At 43.5% G+C, this 23,268-nt stretch overlaps 1 protein-coding gene across 2 annotated transcripts in view; it reads left to right on the top strand.

Moving 5' to 3' along the window:
* The window catches only part of PGM5 (phosphoglucomutase 5), a 123,047-nt gene that overhangs the window by 41,333 nt on the left and 58,446 nt on the right, over positions 1–23,268 (top strand). For both annotated transcript variants that reach the window (XM_064176447.1, XM_064176448.1), the window contains exon 7: positions 13,223–13,338. In XM_064176447.1, the coding sequence (XP_064032517.1) occupies positions 13,223–13,338 (116 nt within the window). The remainder of the gene's footprint in view (positions 1–13,222; positions 13,339–23,268) is intronic.

The raw sequence follows: 23,268 nt of genomic DNA, 5'->3' as shown, positions 1-23,268 counted from the left end.
CAGCTGAACAGAAACAGATGTTGTGAGCTCAGTGGATAATTTCCTGTCTGAAGGAGAGATTTCTGATAAAGTCCAGTTTTTCATAGTGGGATTTATTCAGTGCTGTGTTTCCTTGAAAAGAGTGGGAGGTCTTGGTTTCAATATCCACAAACTCAAATTAAATTGAATGAAGCACTTTGCTCTTCAGAGAGTTTTTTTCTCATGTAGAATTTCACTGACAGGATTTTGTGTTAGTAACTAGATGTCAGAAAGGAATTATAAGCCAAAGCTGTACTCATGGTCTTAAAACCAAAGTCTCTGTATGAGGTCTCCTCCATGGCAACTTCTTAAAAGTGATTTAACTTCTCAGAAATGATTCTTTACTGCCTCATAGTGCCCACAAAGTGAGATGGTATCACTCTCACTGTGGCAATACATGCTTACATGTGGCAATACAATAGCTTACATGCTATTGATAGTTTTAGCAGTGCCAGTAAGTTTGTATCTTGATCACTGTGACAGTAACGTCCTTGCATAACCCACAAATGCGAGGTCAAAAAACCAAGCTTTGCATGCCCTGTGCCTTGTGTATTTGTAAAAGGTGTATTTACTGTTGCTGTTCACTAGCAAATTCTGCTTCAGTGGTGGTTTACTGCATAGTGAATTAGGGAGAGTAGGCTCAAGCACAGTGTCCATACACAGTATTCTTTCACCTCCTGCCCATAGTGGCCAGGATTATCACATTAATTTTGAAGGCAGAAGCAGACTCAGCAAGGGGCTGCATTGGCTATTTTTACTTTGACTACTTACTCCCCGAGGATCAGAGAAGAGGCATTTTGCAGCCCTTTCTCAGAGACTGGAAGCAGAGCTGTGCTGCAGCTGTTGACCTACTTACAAACTGCGTTTCAGCTCCGCAGCACTCTCCTGCCTCTGCAGCTGATTATGAAGTTAAGCACATGGACTTGCTTTTACTCTCTGGGACTGGATCAGAAAATAGTATGTTGGTATTTGCACACAAATTAGTTTGCCGTAACTGCTTAGTGTGTGTCTCGAGTACTTTAAACAGCGCTGTCCTACTGGTACGTTGCACAAGGTGCTTGTAACATTTCACAGCTACTCCGCAGTCTGTGTGCGGGGAGTCTCCGCGGTACGAACACTTGAGTTGCGTGTTCACATCGTGGCCTGCAGGTGGCATCAAGGAGTGCGAACAGCTGCAGCTGAGTCTGCTGCGGAGCCTGAGATCCTTGAGTGTGTCAAACGTCCTTGCGCTGGGGCAAGCTACTCCAAGCCTGCTCCTACACCAGGCAGAAAAGATCCAGTGAATTAAAACGCTCTAAAGGGAGAGCCTAAGTTTTTAACTTGCTTGGTTTAAAGCAAATTAAAGCCGAGGGACGGGCCTTCCACGCGATAGTTCATCTTCTTGAAGCACAGCAGTGATTGTGATGGATGTGAATGTGTTCTGTGTAGCCCGGATAAGTTTCTGGTATGTCTGGTTGCTGTGTGTTACAAGACACAAGCAGTTTGGGTTGTTGTCTTTACAGGACTTTGCCTTTCTCCTAGGGTAATCTTTAGGTTTTGCTGTTGAGAGATTTCCAACACAAGGAAAGGCCAATGTGAGATTGAGAGGCAAGGACAGTTGGTTGATACCCCAGGTACATTGAATGAGCACCAGAACTGATAGAACGCAAATTAAAACAGTCCTGAGTAAAATTTAACAAGGAAGTGATTTCTGCAAATCCTTTATCATCCTCAAAACTACTGTCAGACAGAAAAATCCACCTGAAATTACCAGTTTTCAAGACAGGAGGTACCCCTGAACACCAGACCTTGATTCACTGTACCTTTAGTCCATCTGCAGAAGCCTTGGGAAGGAAGCAACATCAAAAATCCCAAATGTATATAGATCTGTTGTAAGTAAAGTATCTCCAGGTGCCTTTTTTTTTTTCAATTGGATTTTTGTTATTATGATCTTTCTCTCTGAGATGTAGCATACTAGCAAACAGAAACTTGTCATCTACTAACATTTTTTTCCCCTGCCTTGTGCTCTATGGCAGATGTTAGTGATATGTCCTGGTTATCTGTGTTGTGTGTGAGGGCTTAGCATTCCACTGCTTTTTTGCTTAATAAATTAAAGACTGGGAAGCAGTCACACTGTAATACTTGACCATATATGGAAGGGTTACTCTTATTTTAGTTCTGCTCTTTGGACAATATGCAGTTGAAGCCTTTTAAGGGAAGGCGGTGCAGAGAAAGTGAAAACATCCAGAAGCAGAGCATCCATTTCACATTATAGTTTTATAGTTGGTGCCAGTGCTGGTGCTGTCACTGCTACTGCTGTGAGGCTATTGGAGTTTTATGGTTTAAAAGGATAGACTATATGGATGAATCTGAGAAAAAAGTTAAAACCATTTAGTTCATAGCTCCTGCATCTTGAGAAATAATAAGATTGGAGGGGGAACTGATTAAAGGTTAGCTGAATTAGATATTAAATTGTAAAGAGTCAACAAGAAGAGACTACACAAAATAAGTGGAAATACTATGCAGGGAGATTGGGATAGGTACTCTGTGACTGAAAAGGCAATGAATATTGCATCTGCATTTTCAATAAAGTCTGAAAAAAATTATTTGCAACAGAAATTTGAATGTTAGAAAGGGGTGAGGTAACTAATGCTAATGATGGGTTAGAAAAGAAGCTGGCAGCATGGTAGGAGTTGAGTTCTGGATGTCATATTTGTATTCCAAAAGAATGAAACAGTGAAATACTAGGTCTGATTGTGTGTGCATAAGCTTATCAAGGCAAAGGCTGTACTTATGGTTAAAGGGCAGCAAAATCAGAATCTCTAGTAAAGGGATGGGAAAATTGTTGTAGGCAGGAGTAAGTCAGTTGTTTTGATCTCAGAAGTCTCCAGTGTTGCAAAAAAAATTGAAGCATTGCAAGAAGTAAAATATCAAATAAAACACATTTTAATGCCGCTGTTAACACTCTGTTCAGCTAGATAAATTTATTGGTAAATCAGATGCAGATCCTTACTTGATGTTTTTTCATTCTTTTAGTGAAGCAAGTCTACAGAATTGGGAGGAAAAGCTGGTTTTCTTACTTTCAGTCAAACCATAGTCTTGTCTTTAAAATAAGCTTTAGGCCTTAGATCACACGAGGCTTTTATCATCTGGAGATTAGGTAACACTGTCTACTTCAGTGGCTAAGCAGAGATTTAGAACACCCACTGTGAAACATTTTTCTTCTTTAACCAATAACTCTGAAGGAAACCATTGCAGGTTTGGTCTTCTGCAAAACGCTGCTACCCATCACCATCCTTCAGTGCCCCACATGTCAGACCCACAAGGTCCTTCAGTTCCTGTTTGGTAGGGCCCAGGAGTGCTTGCCTTTCTTCACAATGAGACTCTGCTCTCGAAATGAGAACATTTGGTCTGCCTCAGCATTATCTCCACAGAGATGAGTAGGATTGAAAAGAAAAAGTATCCATGGAACACCACTCTGTGTTTTGAAACCTGTTCACCCAGGTGTCTCTAAGCATCTTTCACACTGCAGGTGATACCTAGAGGTGGTGGATGACTAGACAGGCAAGGATGGGCAATAGCCACTTCTTTAGTGATTCTTTCATTAATATATATCTCTTTTTCCCATGTTAATACTCAAAAATCAATATGAAGCTGCATTTCACCCTAGCCAACGTTTCACCTACCCTGCAAAATTCTAACCAGTGTCCATTTAAAATAGTTAATGAGACCTGCCAAAGAAAGCCCTTCCGTCAGTGTGGTGACTTTTATCGTTGTGATGAACAGGCGTCACAACTTTGGCAGAGTAATTTTATTCGGTTGTCTGATCAATTCTCAGAAGTTAGGAAATTTTGACAAGGGAACACTATAACTGATGATGAAGCAAAGGCAGAGGTCCTGAATGCCTTCTTCGCCTCAGTTTTCAACAGTAAGGAGAGAGGAGGAGGAGGCAAATGGCCTCTTAAACTGGGGGATGGGGTCGGGGAGCAGTGTGTTCCCCTGGAAATTCATGAAGAATTAGTTCAGGACCTGCTGAGCCACCTGGACACCCACAAGTCCATGGGACCAGATGGGATCCATCCCAGGGTGCTGAGAGAGCTGGCAGCTGAGCTGGCCAAGCCACTCTCCATCATTTTCCAGCAGTCCTGGCTAACCAGAGAGGTCCCAGGAGACTGGAAAATGGCCAACGTGGTCCCCATCCACAAAAAGGGTCGGATGGAGGAACCTGGGAACTACAGACCCGTCAGCCTGACCTCAGTGCCAGGGAAACTGATGGAGCAGGTTCTCTTGGGGCCAATAACTGCGCACCTGAGGGATGGCAAAGATCTCAGGTCCAGCCAGCATGGGTTTAGGAAGGGCAGATCCTGCCTTTCTAACCTGATCTCCTTCTATGATCAGGTGACCCGCTTGGTGGATGTGGGGAGGCCTGTGGATGTGGTCTATCTGGACATCAGCAAGGCCTTTGACACTGTCCCCCACAGCAAACTGCTGGCTAAGCTGTCAGCCCGCGGCTTGGATGGTAACACTCTGTGCTGGGTTAGGAACTGGCTGGAGGGCCGGACCCAGAGAGTGGTGGTGAATGGTGCCACATCCAGCTGGCGGCCAGTCACTAGTGGTGTCCCTCAGGGATCAGTGCTGGGCCCCATCCTCTTTAACATCTTCATAGATGATCTGGATGAGGGCATCGAGTCAGTCATCAGCAAGTTTGCAGATGACACTAAGCTGGGGGCAGATGTGACTGAGCTGGAGGGCAGAAGGGCTCTGCAGCGGGACCTTGACTGCCTGTACAGATGGGCAGAGGCCAATGGGATGGGGTTCAATAGCTCAAAGTGCAGGGTGCTGCACTTTGGCCACAACAACCCCATGCAGAGATACAGGCTGGGGTCGGAGTGGCTGGAGAGCAGCCAGACAGAGAGGGATCTGGGGGTACTGATTGATACCCGCCTGAACATGAGCCAGCAGTGTGCCCAGGTGGCCAAGAGAGCCAGTGTCATCCTGGCCTGCATCAGGAGTGGTGTGGTCAGCAGGAGCAGGGAGGTCATTCTGCCCCTGTACTCTGCACTGGTCAGACCACACCTTGAGTCCTGTGTTCAGTTCTGGGCCCCCCAGTTTAGGAAGGACACTGAGATGCTTGAGCGTGTCCAGAGAAGGGCGACGAGGCTGGTGAGAGGCCTCGAGCACAAGCCCTACGAGGAGAGGCTTAGGGAGCTGGGATTGTTTAGCCTGGAGAAGAGGAGGCTCAGGGGTGACCTTATTGCTGTCTACAACTACCTGAAGGGTGGTTGTGGCCAGGAGGAGGTTGCTCTCTTCTCTCAGGTGGCCAGCACCAGAACAAGAGGACACAGCCTCAGGCTGCGCCAGGGGAAATTTCGGCTCGAGGTGAGGAGAAAGTTCTTCACTGAGAGAGTCATTGGACACTGGAATGGGCTGCCTGGGGAGGTGGTGGAGTCGTCGTCCCTGGGGCAGTTCAAGGCAAGGTTGGATGTGGCACTTGGTGCCATGGTCTAGCCTTGGGCACTGTGGTAAAGGGTTGGACTTGATGATCTGTGAGGTCTCTTCCAACCTTGGTGATACTGTGATACTGTGAAAGTCTGCTTGTTGCAGGCTGTGTGTTGAGTCTGAGTGACATGTATTCATCAAGACTTTTTGTGGCATAGCAGAGAATAGGTTGGAACAAACTTCCCTCTGACTTTGGTTAAAGTAAGTCACAGTAGTTTTGTGCGTGGTCCACTGAAGAAAAGGTTATTTTAAGGATATTCCTTTAACCCCTTCAAATAAAAGCAAGATTTGGTTTGGTTTAGTTTGTTGTTGTTGGGTTTTTTTTTCAATAAAATGTTATCTTTTTATACAGTTCAAGAAGGATAATATTTTACTGTAATTCCAAAGAAAATAATCTGGGCTATCAAGAGTCCTGTACCCTCTATTTTTCTAGTTAGGCAACATACATATGGCTATGAAGTATAAAGAAGAAAATCTGGGATATTTGGATGTGTAGCTGTACACTAAATAGTCCAGTTGCCAAATGCAGAAGAGGTAAATTTTCCACATTAATTCATTAAGACTATCAGGAGGAATTTCACAATTAACTGTGATTTGTTGTTGTTTTTTTTTTGTTGTTGTTGGTGGTGTTTTTTGTTTTGTTGGTGTTTTTGGTTTTGTTTTGTTTTATTGTTGTAGTAGGCTTTTTTGTTGTAGGCTTTTTTTTGTTGTGGTGGTGTTTTTTTGGGTTTGATTTGATTTTGTTTGTTGTTTGTTTATTTTTTTTCTCCCTGGTAGGAAATTTCCACAAATTCTAGCCTTTATTATATTCATTATTACCTTTATTATGTACTGGCCAGCTCATGCTTAGATGAGACTTACTGTAGCATTCAAGAATTAACAACAATTCTGTGCTGACATGAAACTCTTCAGTAATTCAGTTTTCTAGTGAATAAATAACTCAAACTGCATCTTGTGTGCGTTATATGTGTTCTTTTTGTGTTTTAATAAAAATGAGAGTGGTCAGTGCAGGTAGTGTGTGACTAGCTCCTCAAAACAAAAATGAGAGAAGTTGTATTCTAGGAAAGTAAATTTAATTATACCACCTTACATTAATTTATAATCTTATTTTACATCACTCTGTTGTCTCTCTGTTTAAAAACAGATGCTCCTTCATTAATATAATTAATATTGCAACATACTGGGAACTTAAATACCCTTAGCTCTGATAGAGAATTGTAGAATCTATAGAATCATAGAATGGTAGAGGTTGGAAGTGACCTCTGGAAATCATCTAATCCAGCCTGCCTGCTAACACAAGTACTCCTAGATCAGGCTGCATGGGAATGCATCCAGGCAGGTTTTGAAATTCTCCAGAGGAGGATACTCTACAGTCTCTCTGGGCTGCCTGTTCCAGCTCCATCACTGTTCAAGTGAAACCTCCTGTGTTATAATTTGTGTCTATTGTCCCTTGGGCACAACTGAAAGGAGCCCAGCTCTATCCTCATGGCCTCCATCCTTTAGGTATTTGTAAGCATTGATACAATTTCCTCACAATCTCCTCCCAGGCTCAAAGCCCCAGGTCTTTCAGCCTGTGATTGTGAGAGAGGTGATCCAGTCACCTAATCATCCATGTGGTCTTCCATTGGACTCTGTTTAGTAGTGTCCTGCCACTCTTCAACTGAGGAGCCCAGATATAGACACAGTAATACAGGTTCAGCTTCACCAGGGTAGAGAAGAAGGAAAATCTTCCTCAATCTGAATGCCGTATTCTTAATGCTTGCCAGAATACCATTGACCTTCTTTGCCACAGGGACATATTGCTGGATTAGGGTGAACTTGTCCACCAAGATTTCCAGGTCCTTCTCTGTTGAGCTGCTTTCCAGCAGGTCAGCCTGTAACCTGTTTTAATTAACGGGGTTATTCCTCACTAGGTGCAGTGCTTTACACTTGCCCTTGTTGAACTTTGTGAGGTTGCCCTCTACCCCATTCTCCAGCCTGTCTAGCTCTTGCTGAATGGCAGCACAACCTTCTGGTGTGTCAGCCACTCCTCCCAGGTTTATACCATCAGCAAACTTGCTGAGATGACACCCTGTTCCTTCATCTACATAATCAAATGTGTTGAACAGGACTGTACCTTGTACTGACACTTGGGGGAATCTGCTAGCTACAGGCTTCCAGTTTGACCTGCATGGTTGATCACAGACCTCTGTGCTCTACCATTCATCTAATTCTCAACCCACCTCACTGTCCACTTCTCTAACCCACAATTCATGAGATTACTTATGAGAATGTTATAGATACATTGGTAGAATAACTAAGGTGATTGCTGTACATTTAAGTCCAAGTGTAAGTACAGTTTCACAGTCACCTAGACAGAAGAAACTTCGTTGTGTATTCTCATTGACGTTGTGAACACATACACTGAGAGAAGGCAGTGTTTGAAACCAGTCCCATTAAATGTCTGAGGTGACAAGAACCAGAATGGCTATGTTTTGTTGTAATCCTTCTATAGAGTTCATAGTTCATGGGACATATAAACACAGGTATATCAACTGTGTGGTTAGACATAAATAGAATACCTTTACTTTAAATAGACTAAAAAAACCTAACTTATTAATATGGCATATTTGTTTCCAATTTTTGTGCTGAGTTATACTGAAGGTATAGTTCATACACCAAGTTGGGCCTTTTGACAGCTAACACTTTAGACTAGACTAGACTCCAATAGAATCAGTCAGGGTTGGAAGGGATCACAAGGATCATCTAGTTCCAACCCCCCTAGGGACACCTTATCCTAGATAAGGCCGGGCCAGAGCCCAATCCAGCCTGGCCTTAACCAACTCCATGGATAAACACTTCCACCTAGAGAACTCAAGAGACTAAGGTACTGAACTCACAGGAGCATTACTGTGTCATCATCTTCTTGATGATGTATTATACTTACATATATGTAGACATAAGAAGTTTACTCTTCTGAGTGAGACCTCTGCAAGATGCAAGCTCATTTTCTGAGAGAAGCAGTATCCTGTGCGACCAAGACATCTCACATGGACATCAAAATCTTCATGGTTATTACTTGACTTCCCATTTCTTACTCCCCAGGTTTTGAGACTTCAGTGTAAATATACAGAAAGAAGCTATATATACAGACTTATCCTGTGAAGGCATATTACTCAAGTATCATAGATTGTAAGTAGTGGATCTGTGATTTGTTACAGGTAAAACAACATCCTGTACCGTGACTGACCAGCAGTTGTTCTTGCAGAATTACAAGTTGGAGAAACCCTTGCCCTAAGCATTTATTTGCCTAACAGAACAAAATATTTCCTTAGTATCTTCCAGTCTTGCCATGAGGACATATGCTGCACTGGGTAATGTTGTGAATCTTCAGTGGTACCTAGATATTAATTTCCAAAATTTGATCCTTAGAGGATACTACCCTTTTGTCTCAGCTGGCATTTAAAAAAACCCAAGGTCTGGCTGCTTGGTGTAACAGTGACTGAAAACTCTTATTTTGACATTTTGGTTAGCAGAAAGCGTATTGGTGAACACAAAGTGAAAAAAAGAAGAATGTTTAGGTAAATAAAGAGACTTTTTTTGGAGGGGACACACACTTTCTGAGCACTGTAGTCATACCAGTCATAAGTCATACTTTTTGTTTGGAAAGCTGTAGGTGTAGGAGCATGAAAAATCCCTTCCCATGATTAATCTTCATTTTCCCTGGCTTTGAAAAACTAGTAATTTCCCACTTATAAAGTACTGATTTCCTTCCTCTGAGGGTATTTTCCTGAGTTTGCATTGTTATATCTTTGATCAAGCTGTGCCAGGGGAGGTATAGGCTGGATTTTAGGATGGAGTTCTTGACAGAGAGAGTGATTTGCCATTGGAATGGGCTGCCCAGGGTGGTGGTGGAGTCACTGTCCCTGGAGGTGTTCAAGAAAAGACTGGATGAGGCACTTAGTGCCATGGTCTAATTGACTGGCTAGGGCTGGGTGATGGGTTGGAGTGGATGATCCTGGAGGTCTCTTCCAACCTGGTTGATTCTATGATTCTGTGATCTAGTGCAGCACACTATTTCTCTAGGTCTACTGGTATAAGAATGTTTTGCATCTTCCTTTAAGAACCCTTCTCATGTTTCCAGAGGTGAGCATTCATCTTAAGTATCTACAAGTTTCACAGAGGCACATTCTGAATTTATTGAGACTCTCAGTGATGATTCTTTAAGTCAGTAAAATGGGGAAAAAAGTAAAAAAGAGGCTACACAATTTTCAGTATACTTCTACGTATTCACTCTGTTGAAGTCTTAAGAATTAAGAACAAGAAGTCATTGCAAGGAGCAATCTGTCATATTTCACTATGACATTTTTATGTATATGTTTATATGTTCACACAGAATCACAGAGAAACATTCTGTTTGGAGAAGACACCCAGGATTATAAAGTCCAACTGTTATCCCTACTCTACACAGTTTATACTTAAATCACATCTCTAAGCACCACATCCAAATGACTTTTAAACACGTTCAGGGTTGGTGACTCAACCACCTACCTGCCTGTACAGCCCATTCCAATGCCTGACCACTCCTTCTGTGAAAAAATGTTTCCTAATATCCTGTCTAAACCCACCCAGTTGCAGCTTGAGGCCGTTCCCTCTTGTTCTGTCGCTAATTACCTGTGAGAACAGACCAGCAGCAGTCTCTCCACGGTGTCCTTTCAGGTAGCTGTAGACAGCAATGAGTTCTTCCCTCAGCCTCCTCTTCTTCAAGCTAAATGTTGTTTGTTTGTTTGAAAGCCTTAATATTAATCAAGCCCAATGCCAACAGAATCCTCTGCATTATCAGTGCTAGTCTAGTGCATAGAAATCTTTGAAAACCATTGCAACCTTTGGTGCTGGTCAAGATAGGTTCATCTGGGGTTGTTTGCCCCCAGACTAGAAGACTATGTAAGAGTGAAAGGGAAAGGATTTCCTTCTCCAGAACCAGTACTAGGATATGGGAATATTTCTGCAAGCAGAAATATTCCTGCTCTGTTGTTAGGCTTCCTCAAGAGAACTGGTTTTGCCCCTCCAGTGTATTATCCATTGTTTTCTGGTTGATTGTTCTCTATTTTTTTGGCAGTATGGTCCTGTTTCCAGCCTGCAGTTACTGTGACACAGAGATTAAATCTTTTCCCATTCTTGACTTTTTGCAGAGCCAGACAGAACCCTCTTCAGCTCTAGGCTGTACAACCTTCATTATGCAGCAGCATTTCTAGGGGCCAAAGGTGTATTTGTGTTGAATATATGCAAGGAGGTGTGCGCTTGCCTCCTCATCTAAACTACAGCCTTGAAAACTGAGTTAAGGTTTAAACAGTTTAATTTTTTTTTCCCTCCAGGTACCTGTTTAACTCTTTTCAATTAAGTATCAGTAGTTCTTAATCGGTCTCATTTGGAAATGATTCTTTTTCTATGGAATACAAAAATAAACACCTAGTTTGAATAGGAAATTCAGATAACAATGGGTATTTATCACATGAAAAAAGAAAAAAAAAAGTGGATTTGGAAACTTAGTACTAGTGCTAACTAACAATCTAAACACTTCAGAGAGACTAAAATCTTCATAGAGCTGAACCTTCATTTAGGTACTTTAATGTACCAGAGTTCGAAGGGGTCAGTATTTACATATTTGAACATTTCGTGCAGTCTGCCTTATACATCTAGTAAAAGACAGAGAGATGGACTCTCTCAGCTGTGTCTCTTGATGTGAGAGGTGGCTGCTTTCACCTTGACACGTAATTTCTAGGTAGATTGTGTTTAAGTGCATTAAATCACATCTTGACCTGTTTTGCTTGGACTTGACTGCAGTTAAATTTACTTAAATTGTTGCCTGTCAGGTACCCTTCGTGGGGTGGAAATGCAGGAAACACATGTTTTATGTGACTGCTGTAGCAATTCTGGGGAGGCTGTAAGGTCCTTTTCAGTTAGTCTGGTTGCTTGACTACAGTATATGAAGTTTTATTTTTCATCTTAAAAAACAGTAGGCTCTGGAAAACCTAGGCACACAATGAAAACAAGCAAATGTTATTAGAAACAAGAAGAATGGCAGTATTCATTCTGCATAAACCTTGGCTTGGTAGCAGTTTCCTTAGAGGATTTGTTTTTTTCTTTTTTGGTCCAAAAAAGGATTTTTTTCATTATTGTTTATGACAGGAATAATTACCAGTTAGCAGTCTGGGGAAGGGGGAGTACCTATAGCTTATTGCAGAATCACAGAACGGTAGGATTTTGAAGGCATCTCTGGCAATTACCTATCCCAAACCCACTGCTACAGCAGATTGCACAGGAAAACACTCAGGCAGGTTCTGAAAGTCCAGAGAAGGAGATTTACAATGTCTCTGAGAAGTCTGTTCCAGTGCTGTGTCATCCTCATAGTGAAGAAGTTTCTCCTTATGTTTAGGTGGAACTTAATGTGTTCTAATTTGTGCTCATTGCCCTTTGACCTACCATTGGAAACAACTGAAAACATCCCAGCCCTATCCTCTTGACTCATACCCTTTACATATGTTTAAGAATTGATAAAATCCCCTCTCTCAGTCCAAGTTATCTTAGCTTTTCCTCACGAGACAGGTGCTCCAGTCCCCTAATAATCTCTCCTTCCACAGAACTCCTGACAGTACTTTGAACTTCACAGCTCAAAATTGGCGATTATATTTTGCGTCGAGTAGAGGGGGAGAAGAATCTTCCTTGACCTGCTGACCACACTCTTCATAACACAAACTGAGATACCATTGGCCTTCTTGGCTACAAGAACACACTGCTGGCACATGAACTTGTCTTCTGTATAGCTGCTTTCCAGCAGGTCAACCCATAGCCTGTATGGGTGCATGTGGTTATTCCTCCCCAGGCGCAGTACTTTGCTACCGTAACCGTAGCCCAGTCCTCCTCAACTAAAGGAGAGCCTTCATTCCTCTAGATTCTCTGTTGCCTTCAGGAACTGGGGTTCTTGCAGTCCAGCTGTGCCAGTAAAGACTGAGGCAAGGAAGGCATTCAGTAACTCTGCCTTCTCTGTATACTCTGTCACCAGGGCACCAACTTCATTCAGCATAGGGCACACATTTTCCCTAATCTTTCTTTTCTTACTGATGTATTGTACAGTGACTTATTTCATTCTTGAAAGTACTGGTAGGTCAGCCAGCTAGTGGGAAATGTTTCATATAGGTTCATCAGAAGAGACAGGAACTATGTTCAGACTCGGATTAAAACAGAACAGATATTTTTAAAGGAGACACTACCTCATGGAAATGGTTGCACTGGCTTGGCTTGGGACACCTGAACAGAAACAAAGGTGTCTTAAGCACATTTGTGTTGGCTGTCTGTGTTTGGTAAAGTAAGGTGTGATGCTGTAACTTTTATTAAAATCCTGTATAACAACTGTGTATTTCTAGGTGTAACTTTGATACTCGGTTACAAAGGAAAGATACTGGTAAAGTCTATTGAGCTGAGGTCCTGCATTTTCCAAAATGCTGCACTTAGTATATAACCATCCCTGAGTTATGGTTAAAGTCAGATTCTGAGACAAGGGTTGGTTTGAATGGAGCTCTTGATCTCTGCCATTGTGTTGTTTGGTGGTTTTAATTTTTTTTTTTTTAAACTTACAGCTTAGTTGTCAAGAGATGTAGCAAGACCTAAAATATTCCTCGACAGATCTCAGGCCATATATGAAAAAAGCAATGGCTTAATCATGTGATGTTTTATTGTGTCTTTCCAGAGTGGCAAAAGTAATGAAGGTCCCTGTGTATGAGACACCAGCGGGGTGGCGATATTTTTCCAACCTCATGGACTCTGGACGTTGCTCACTTTGTGGGGAGGAGAGCTTTGGCACTGGTAAGTGGCACATAATCAAACATTTCCACAGGCTTTTAATAACAACTTACAGTTTTTCTGGGTACCTGAAATCAATTCTGAAAGAACCAAAAGATTAACTCTATTGCACTGGAACAGGGAACTGTCATTTGTTCACATCTTGAGAGTCTTCTTGCAACTCTGGTGTCTAGTACCTTAACACAGATAAAAAGGAGAAATACGGACATTCAGAAGCCATAGGCAATCTTATCACTGCCTAGGCACCTTTTGGAGGTTCACTGAAGAAAAACCTGGGGCAATTGTGAAGAGGGGCACCAGATCCACTACTATCCTAAAAGCTGTAGAGGATGTTGGGTTATGTTATACCTATAATGGTAACAGACACTCCTCTACTAAGTCTCTAGAGTGTCTCTATACCAGCACAAGAAGTGTGAAGAACAAGCAAGATTCATAGATTCATAGAATGGTTTAGGTTGGAAGGGACTTTAAAGATCATCTAGTTCCAACCTTCCTGCCATGAGAAGGGATACCTTCCACTTGTCCAGGTTTTGTTCAAGGCCTCATCCAACCTGGCCTTGAACACCTTCAGGGAAGGGGCATCCTCAACCTCCCTGGGCAACCTGTTCCACATGGTTGAAATTAAAGTGTAGTGGACAAAAGGACCTCAGATCTCTAATGGAACTGCATGTAAAACACTGGAAGCTGCTGGCCTCAGCCCTCTTTCCCCACTCACCTGTCTGTGTTAGCAACTAGAGATCTGGGCGCAATCGTGGGACTACAACCTCATTGCACTTGCAGAGCCATGGTGGGACAGCTCCATGACTGGAATGTGGTAATGGATGACTATGTACTTTTCAGGAAGGACAGACTGACAAGGTGAGGTGGTGGAGTTGCTCTCTATGTGAGTAAGCAAGTAGAGCACATTCAGCTTAACCCAGGGGGAGATGATGAAAGCATTGAAAACTTATGTCTAAGAGTCAAAGGACATGCAAATATGAATGATACAGTTGTAGTCATTTACTACAGGCCCCCAAATCAAGAAGAAGCTGTTGGTGAGGCTTTCTACAGGCAGCTGGAACTAACCTCAAGATCAGGTATTCTGGTGCTCATGAGTGACTTCAGTCACTCTGATATTAGTTGGCAGGACCACATAGCTGAGTGTACAGTTCAGAAGGTTCCTTCAGTGCATCGAGGGCAGCTTCCTCCTTCAGGTGGTAAAAGAACCAACAAGGAGAACCTTGTATTAACAAACAATGAAGAACTGGACGTAGATGTAGTGACCATGGGAGGTTATTCTACCCCTGTACTCAACACTGGTCAGGCCACACCTTGAGTTCTGTGTCCAGTTCTGGGCTCCTCAATCTCTCCTCAAGAGAGATCTTGAGATTCTGGAATGTGTCCAGAAAAGGGTGACAAAGCTGGTGAAGGGCCTGGAACCCAAACCCTATGAGGAGAGGCTGAGGGAGCTGGGGTTGTTTAGCCTGGAGAAGAGGAGGCTCAGGGGTGACCTCGTTGCTGTCTACAACTACCTGAAGGGAGATTGTAGCCAGGTGGGGGTTGGTCTCTTCTGCCAGGCAACCAACAATAGAACACAGGGACACAGTCTCAAGTTGTGCCAGAGGAGGGATAGGCTGGATGTTAGGAGGAAGTTCTTGCCAGAGAGAGTGATTGGCATTGGAATGGGCTGCCCAGGGAGGTGGTGGAGTTGCTGCCCCTGAAGGTGTTAAAGAGAAGCCTGGATGAGGCACTTAGTGCCATGGTCTAGTTAGCTGGGTAGGGCTGGGTGATAGGGTTGCACTGGATGATCTTGGAGGTGTCTTCCAACCTGGTTGATTCTATGATTCTATGACATGTTAGGGTTTAGTATCAACAAACAAAAAGAAGGGTGATAAATAAAATTTCAGCACTGGACTTTAAGAGGACTAATTTTGCTCTCTTCAAAACTCTACTTAGAAATACCCATTAGACTAGGGCTCTAGAAGAAAGAGGGGCCCAAGAGAGCTGGTTAGTATTCAAACATTAGCACCTTCAAGCTCAATAAAGATGTATTCTCTTGGAAAAAAAAACCAAATCCAAAAACAAGTAGAGGAGGCAGAGGCAGAAGACCTGCTTGGATGAGCAAGAAGCTCTCGGGAAAACTCAAAAAGAAAAAGGAAGTTTACAATATGTAGAGAAAAGGTCTGGTCAATTAGAAAGATTATAGAAATATTACCAGAGAATGTAGAAGTGCAACAAGAAAGGCCAAGGCCCTCTTGGAACTGAGCCTTACCAGAGAGGAGAAAAAAAACAAGAAGAGCTTTTTCAAATCCATCAATAACGAAAATAAGATCATGGAAAGGATGAGTATGCTACTGAATGATGTGGGAGATCTGATAACTGAAGAGGCAGAGATGGCAGAGTTGCTGAATGCTGTCTTTGCCTCACTCTTTACTGCTAAGACCAACCCTGAGGAACCTCAGTCTCCGGAAGCAAGGGAGCAGAACCGAAGAGAAGAGGACACTCCACTAATCAGTCAGACCTGGGTTAGCGATCACTTGTACCAACTGAAAACACACAGATCCGTGGGCCCCGATGTGTTGCACCAGCAAGTGCTGAGAAAGCTGGCTGATGTTGCTGAGCCTCTCTCCATCATTTTTTTAAAGTCAAGGAGAACAGGAGAGGTGCCTCACCACTGGAAGAAATCCAATGTCAGTCTCCCAAGAAGGAAGACCCAGGCAACTACAGGAAATTCAGCCTCACCTCCATCCCTGGAAAGATGATGGAGCAGCTCATTTGGGAGGCCATCTTAACCACATGGTAGAAAAGAGGGTTATCAGGAGTAGCCAGCATGGATTTACCAAGGAGAGATCTTGCTTGACTAACTTTACACCCTTCTGTGATACCATGACCAAATGGGTAGAGAAAGGAAGGGCTGTGGATGTCGTATACCTTGATTTCAGCAAGGCTTTAGGTACTGCCTCCCTAACATCCTCATAGAAAACCTCAGAAGAGAGAGCCAGTGGCATCCTGGGATGCATCAGGAGAATTGTGTCCAGCAGGTCTAGGGAGGTTTTTCTCTGTCTCAGCTCTGCCCTGGTGTTGTGGAGGCAGGAATTAATGTGTGGCCGAGTCAGGAATTTTATACAAAAATAGTTATTTTATTTTCCCAAAAACCCACCCCAAAATATATACAAAGATTAATTTAGTTTAATTAGAAGATTCAGTCGCATGAGAATCATCTACAGGGATACCATCAATAATCTGACTATTTTGGAAGTCAGAAGTTGGAAAAGGCTTTAGCTATTAATTAATAGCAGTTTTCTTACTAATGAAGTTGAGCCAAAATAACTCACGATCAGGCTGGCTTCCTGGTGAGGTTTGTCTCTCTCGTTCTCCTGCAGAAGCTGTCGGAGAGTCGTTAAGAGGTATTCAGCTCTTACAAAGGTGTCAATGGGGAAGCAATCCTTTGAAGCTTTCTGTAGTCACCTTAGGCGAGCGAGGTGGGGGGGAGGGGGGGCGGAGTCTCAAGCAGACACGAACGTCCAGGCAGTAACCAAGTCCAAGGTGGGAACCCCCAGATGCGGGAAGCCCCCCAATTTATACCCTCGCTAGACAAAGGGCAGAGTTACCACACCTTAGGCGTGAAAGCGCACAGCCAATCCCAGCCAGATCCCAGCGCGGGCACTGCACAGGGCACTCCTCGTGCGGGCAGGACCCCTTTGCTCACCCCCTTCATGCCTGCGGGGCAGGCGAGGGGGGAGAACCAGGCGGCTTTCCCCCTCCCATTCAAGCCACGGAGAGAGAGGAATTTAGGGGTACACAGGACTTCCAGGACACCTGGTGAGACCACACAGACTACTGTGTCCAGTTTTGGGCTCCCCAGTTCAAGGGAGACAGGGATCTGCTGGAAAGAGTCTAATGGAGAGCCACGAAGATGACTGTGGGACTTGAGCATCTCCCCTATGAAGAGAGACTGAAAAACCTGGGGCTGTTTAGTCTTGGGAAGAGAAGACTGAAAGGAAATCTCATCAATGTCTATAAATATCTGAAAGATGGGTGTCAAGTGGATGGAGCCAATCTCTTTTTGGTGGTCAGCAGCAATAAGACAAGGAGCAATGGCTGCAGACCTCAACACGAGGGGAAACTTCTTTACAGTGAGGGTGACAGAGCGCTGCAACAGACTGCCCAGAGAGGTTGTGGAGTCTCCTTCTCTGTAGACTTTGAAAACCTGCCTGGATGCGTATCAGTGGAAACTATCCTAGATGATCCTGACTTGGCAGGAAGATTTGACTCAATGATCTCTGGAGGTCCTTTCCAACCTCTAGGGTTCTGTGATTCTGTTTGTTGTGTCTTGTTATTAGACTCCATCTCCATTAGCCCACTGTTTTTTGATGCTTTTTCACCAGGCCAGTTCTATACTCCTTCCCTGTAAGCATTGAAATATCTCCTGCTCATCTAAACCCAGATGTTTCTATGAAACTTGAGTGGGTCTTGAAATACCAGTGTAACCTTATTATGCCAAAATACCTGCCTTCATTGTCAGGCAGAAGAAAGGGAAGTGTGGGTTTTAACTGGAAATGGCTTGTAGGAATTTGATGTGAGTTCCCATCTGCTGAAGTACATCTGAGTACCTTAGCCCATTGAATGCAGCATCTCTTCCGGCATATGTTTCTATCTGTAGTGGTATATAAAGCAGGCAGGGGTGGCCATAAGCCATGACAAACAAACTGCCTCTAGCATATTTATGTTTTGGAAATAGGTCTCTTTAGGTTGTCTTCTGGTGATATTGAATCAAAGTCTTGCAGAGGCTTTCTGTCTCAGAAAGAAGGAGAGCCTTTGATTCCTTAGTAGAAGCCTAGACTCCATTTAGGAGACTTGTCATGAAAATTTTATGGTGCATTTATGAAGGAAAAACAAACAAACAAACGAAAAACCAAAACCAACCAACCAACCAAAAAAACCCCAAACAATGAAGCAGAACATACATTTCCATGGCACACTGAAAAGGTATGTTCAGATCTTGCTAGACCTGTCCCAGGCATTAGTGCACTTTTGCCTGCACATCAGTTATATGGTAATCAAGAAAAGTTGTTTCAGGGCTTTATCTACTGAAACACTGAGAGAATTGTGATCTGTGTTGGCCAAAATTTACTACCTTGAGTATCAGATGGCTGTTAAAAGTTGGAAAGAGAGGTACATGTCTCACAGAGGTCAAGGAAGAGCCTCTGGAGTTTTTCTCTTCTTCTCAGTATGTAAGATAATTTGTCTGGTTTTAGACTGGGTGTTTTCCATCTGTAGGGCCCTAAACCCATGGCATTTTACCCTATGGCCCCTCGTCTGATTTACACCTTCCATCTCCTGATCTCAGACCAGTCTCTACACTCCTAGTGCTCTCTATGTTTCTGTCTTAATCTGGTTCTGTCATTAATTCTTCAGATTCCTCATAATTCCTGTGAATTCTGAGGGTGCTGGAACAACCCATTGCTGGGCAGCATGAAGAGTGCTTTACAGCAGTATTTATTCTGTGCATCCGAGCATATTCTGGTCAGATAAGCTTTGTTGTACCTGCAGCAATTCAGAACAGAAAGCCTCCTGGCCTCTCATTTAAGCCAATGCCATCTAAAGGCTAGTGTGAACCTTCAGGATTCAATCTCACAGGCATCCAGACAACGTGAGCACTGGGTTTAAATTCCTCAGTGTGTACATAGCTGCTGTGTAAATGAACTGTGGGAGCACATGCAGGGCAATTATGCAATGACTACGATACCTCAAGTTCGTTTTTCTCCTTGCCTCAATTTCCTGATCACATTTCACTTCAATGCATCTGTCTGAAAATATCTGATGTGCCAGCAAGTTTATTTGTAAAACACAGTCAGGTCTGCAGATGACCAGTACTTCAGACATGTGAGCTGTTTTTAGCTGTAAATGTTTACATTATTAAGCGTCTTTTACTAATGTTCTAAGTTGCATGACCCTCATGAGTTTCTGCCAGTGTTGAGCACTGAAATAAATGTTACAGCTTTCCCTTCAGTCATGTCTGTTTAGGGCACTGAACCTTGTTAGTTTTTGGTGTGGAATATTTAAAGAAATGCACCAAATAGCTGGTCAGAGTGGAGCACTTGATGCTGTGTTCAAAACAAGGGGGTTTACAGATCCACATTTTGTCATCAAACAAGCTGAACAGCACTGGAGACTGATTGATTGTGTACCCAGGTAATCCAGCTCAGATGGAATTTCCAAATAATACCGAGCCCTGGTTTTATAACATAAGGGATTTTGCTTTGGCAAGTAAATAAAAGCAAATTTTCTGCTATAAAAGGAGAAAGGATTTTGAAAACATCCCATAGGGCTGTGTTTCCCAGACTTGTTTTCTGGCAGTTGATCTTGGAACTCAACCAATATTTTAAAAACTTCTTCCATTTTTGTAGCAGTGTGGGGAGGTTGTCAGATGAGGTTAGTAGCTTTCTGCTTCTCTGACAAACGCCCAGGACACAGTTCAGAGACCGGTGTTAGGAGCAGTGATTAGTTTCTAAATTTCATTAGCAAACAAGCAGGATTAGTAGAGCTGTGCAGTTGATATAATCTTTCTGCAGCTGAAGCTGCTTCAGTAATTGCTAAGTCTTTCATAAACATGAATGTTTCAGCTCGATATTTTCAGATGCTATTAACATCAAGTGTCTTCTCCAGCAAGGTCAGCTGGAAGTACTAGTGGAAAATGTAAAATTGTGGTACTGCTTAAATATTACCCCAAGCAGCACTACAGGCTGGGGACAGAGTGGCTGGAGAGCAGCCAGGAAGAAAGGGATCTAGGGGTACTGGTAGATAGTAGCTGAAGATGAGCCAGCAGTGTGCCCAGGTGGCCAAGAGAGCCAATGGCATCCTGGCCTGCATCAGGAACAGTGTGGCCAGTAAGACAAGGGAGGTTATTCTTCCCCTGTACTCAGCACTGGTCAGGCCACACCTTGAGTCCTGTGTCCAGTTCCTCAATTGTGTCCTGTGTCCTGTCTCTCAATTCAAGAGAGATGCTGAGGTGCTGGAATGTGTCCAGAGAAGGGTGACAAACCTGGTGAGAGGCCTGGAACACAAACCGTATGAGGAGAGGCTGAGGGAGCTGGGGGTGTTTAGCCTGGAGAAGAGGAGGCTCAGGGGTGACCTCATTGCTGTCTACAACTACCTGAAGGGAGGTTGTAGCCAGGTGGGGGTTGGTCTCTTCTCCCAGACAACCAGCAACAGAACAAGGGGACACAGTCTCAAGTTGTGCCAGGGGAAGTCTAGGCTGGATGTTAGGAGGAAGTTCTTGCCAGAGAGAGTGATTTGCCATTGGAATGGGCTGCCCAGGGTGGTGGTGATTGAGTCACTGTCCCTGGAGGTGTTGAAGAAAAGCCTGGATGAGGCACTTAGTTCCGTGGTCTAGTTGACTGGATAGGACTGGGTGCTAGGTTGGACTGGATGATCTTGGAGGTGTCCTCCAACCTGATTGATTCTATGATTGTATGATTCTATTAGAGATGAAACTTCAGTTATCTGTTTAAAAGAGATACCTGTTACAGTAACAGAAATCTAAAACAACCTTATCATCTTTAATAAAGGAACAGCTCACAGTGTTCCTAGATCTCCATTTGCCTAAAATGCCAAGTTTCAGATTGTTGGATGATAAATCTGTAGGACTTGAAATATGAACAAAATTATTACTATGAGTTTGCATAATCGCTTCAGCCAGATTTTTGTTTTAAAATCAGGTTTACAGAACATGCTGGAGTAGGGCAGGGATGACTACTTTAGGGAAAAAGCAGTTATGTTTTATTCATTCATATGACCTTCAGGGCTTTCTGTCTCAGATACCAAGTGAATGAGATACAAAGAAAATCCCAGATACAGAGTAAGACATGTAGAAGGCAACCACCATGCCCAAGCTTCCCAGTATCAGAAAAATCATAATATGAACATTTTTACACAATCTTACTTTGTTTTTCAGGCTACTGCCTCTCAAGGCTTTACTTCGATTTAAGCCTGTTTAAGATGAGTACTTTATGAATGAGAACATGCTCTGAGAGTTTTTCCCAGATTGTTTACTCTTGAGTCCAGCTCTAGCAATTGTCTGTTGCAGTAGTAAAAAAATAACTTTTGCTACTGCTATATGGAGAAATATGTTACAAATTACTTTGACATTAATTTGTCTAAGCAGCTGCAGTTACTGTAATTTCCCTTACTACAGACAAATTGAATGTAATGGGATAATCAGAAAAATACTTGTTGAATCCTCTGTTCTGTTGTCTCTTGCTGCTTTGGCTTCTTAAACAGAATCCAGAATTCATTAATACATTGGATGTTTCTACTTAAAATAGCATTGGGAGTTATCCTGAGGTTGCTGAGAGCCTTCAGCAAGCCAGGAGGAATAGTGTGGCCAGTAGGACAAGAGAGGTTATTCTTCCTCTGTACTCAACACTGGTCAGGCTACATCTTGAGTACTGTGTCCAGTTCTGGGCCTCTCAGTTCAAGAGAGATGTTGAGGTACTGGAATGTGTCCAGAGAAGGGTGATGAAGCTGGTAAGGGGCCTGGAGCACAGCCCTGTGAGGAGAGGCTAAGGAAGCTGGAAGTGCACAGCCTGGAGAAGAAGAGGCTCAGGGTTGACCTCATTGCTGTCTACAACTACCTGAAGGGAGGCTGTAGCCAGGTGGGGTTGGTCTCTTCTCTCAGGCAACCAACAATGGAACAAGGGGACACAGTCTCAAGTTATGCCAGGGGAAGTCTAGGCTGGATGTTAGGAGGAAGTTCTTCCCAGAGAGAGTGATTTGCCTTTGGAATGGGCTGCCCAGGGAGGTGGTGGAGTTGCTGTCCCTGGAGGTGTTCAAGAAAAGCCTGGCTGAGGCACTTAGTGCCATGGTCTAGTTGACTGGCTAGGGCTGGGTGGAGTTTGGAGTGGATGATGTTGGAGGTCTCTTCCAACCTGGTTGATTCTGTGATATGAGTCTATGATTCTACTATTTGCAATCTCAGGAATACATAGTTGTGACACTTTAAACTGAATTCCTTTGGACAGGACAGCTCTGCTTCTGCATATCCAGAAACAAAGAAGAATGGTGTTAGCTCACCTAAAGCAGCAGAATGAGCTCCCTCTCTAGAGGTTATACCATGTCAGCTGGGCTGTCTGGAATCAGAGAGAGAAGAAAAACACAATGGCACAGAGTTGGCTAACTGTGTTGCAGTAACAGAAGGGTTTACCCAGGGTCATTCATGTTTAACCAACCTGATAGCCTTTTGTGAGGACATAGCCAGGTGGATAACTGATGATAGAGCATTGGATGTGGTTTGTCTTGATTTCAGTCAAGCATTTGACACTGTCTCCCACAACATTCTTGTGGCTAAACTGAGGCAATGTGGTCTGGATGATTGTGTAGTGAGGTGGATTGGGAACTGGTTGAAGAGAAGAAGTGAGAGAGTTGAGTTCAATGGGAGGGAGTCTAGTTTGAGGCCTGTATCTAGTGGAGTCCCTCACGGGTCAGTGCTGGGATCAGTACTATTCAATATATTCATCGGCAATCTGGATGAGGGCACAGAGTGCACTGTCAGCAGTTTTGCCGATGACACAAAACTGGGGGGAGTGGCTGACACACCGGAGGGTTGTGCTGCCATTCAGCCAGACTTAGATAGACTGGAGAGTTGGGCAGGGAGGAATTTAATGAAGTTCAACAAGGGCAAGTGTAGAGTGTTGCACCTGTAAAGGACAGCCCCATGGATCAGTATAGGTTGGGGAATGACCTGCTCTGGAGAGCAGTGAAGGGGAAAAGGACATGGAGTTCCTACTGGATGGAAGATTGAGCATGAACCAGCAATGTGCTCTTGTGGCCAAGAAGGCCAATGCCATTTTGGGGTGTATTAGAAGGGCTGTGGTTAGTAGTTTGAGAGAGGTTCTCCTGCCCTTCTACTCTGCCATGGTGAGGCCACATCTGGAATATTGTGCCTGGTTCTGG

Source organism: Pogoniulus pusillus, chromosome Z, assembly GCF_015220805.1.
Source record: "Pogoniulus pusillus isolate bPogPus1 chromosome Z, bPogPus1.pri, whole genome shotgun sequence".
Lineage (NCBI taxonomy): Eukaryota > Metazoa > Chordata > Aves > Piciformes > Lybiidae > Pogoniulus > Pogoniulus pusillus.
Note: the sequence above shows the minus strand (reverse complement) of the source record. Positions and strands in the feature narration are given on the sequence as shown.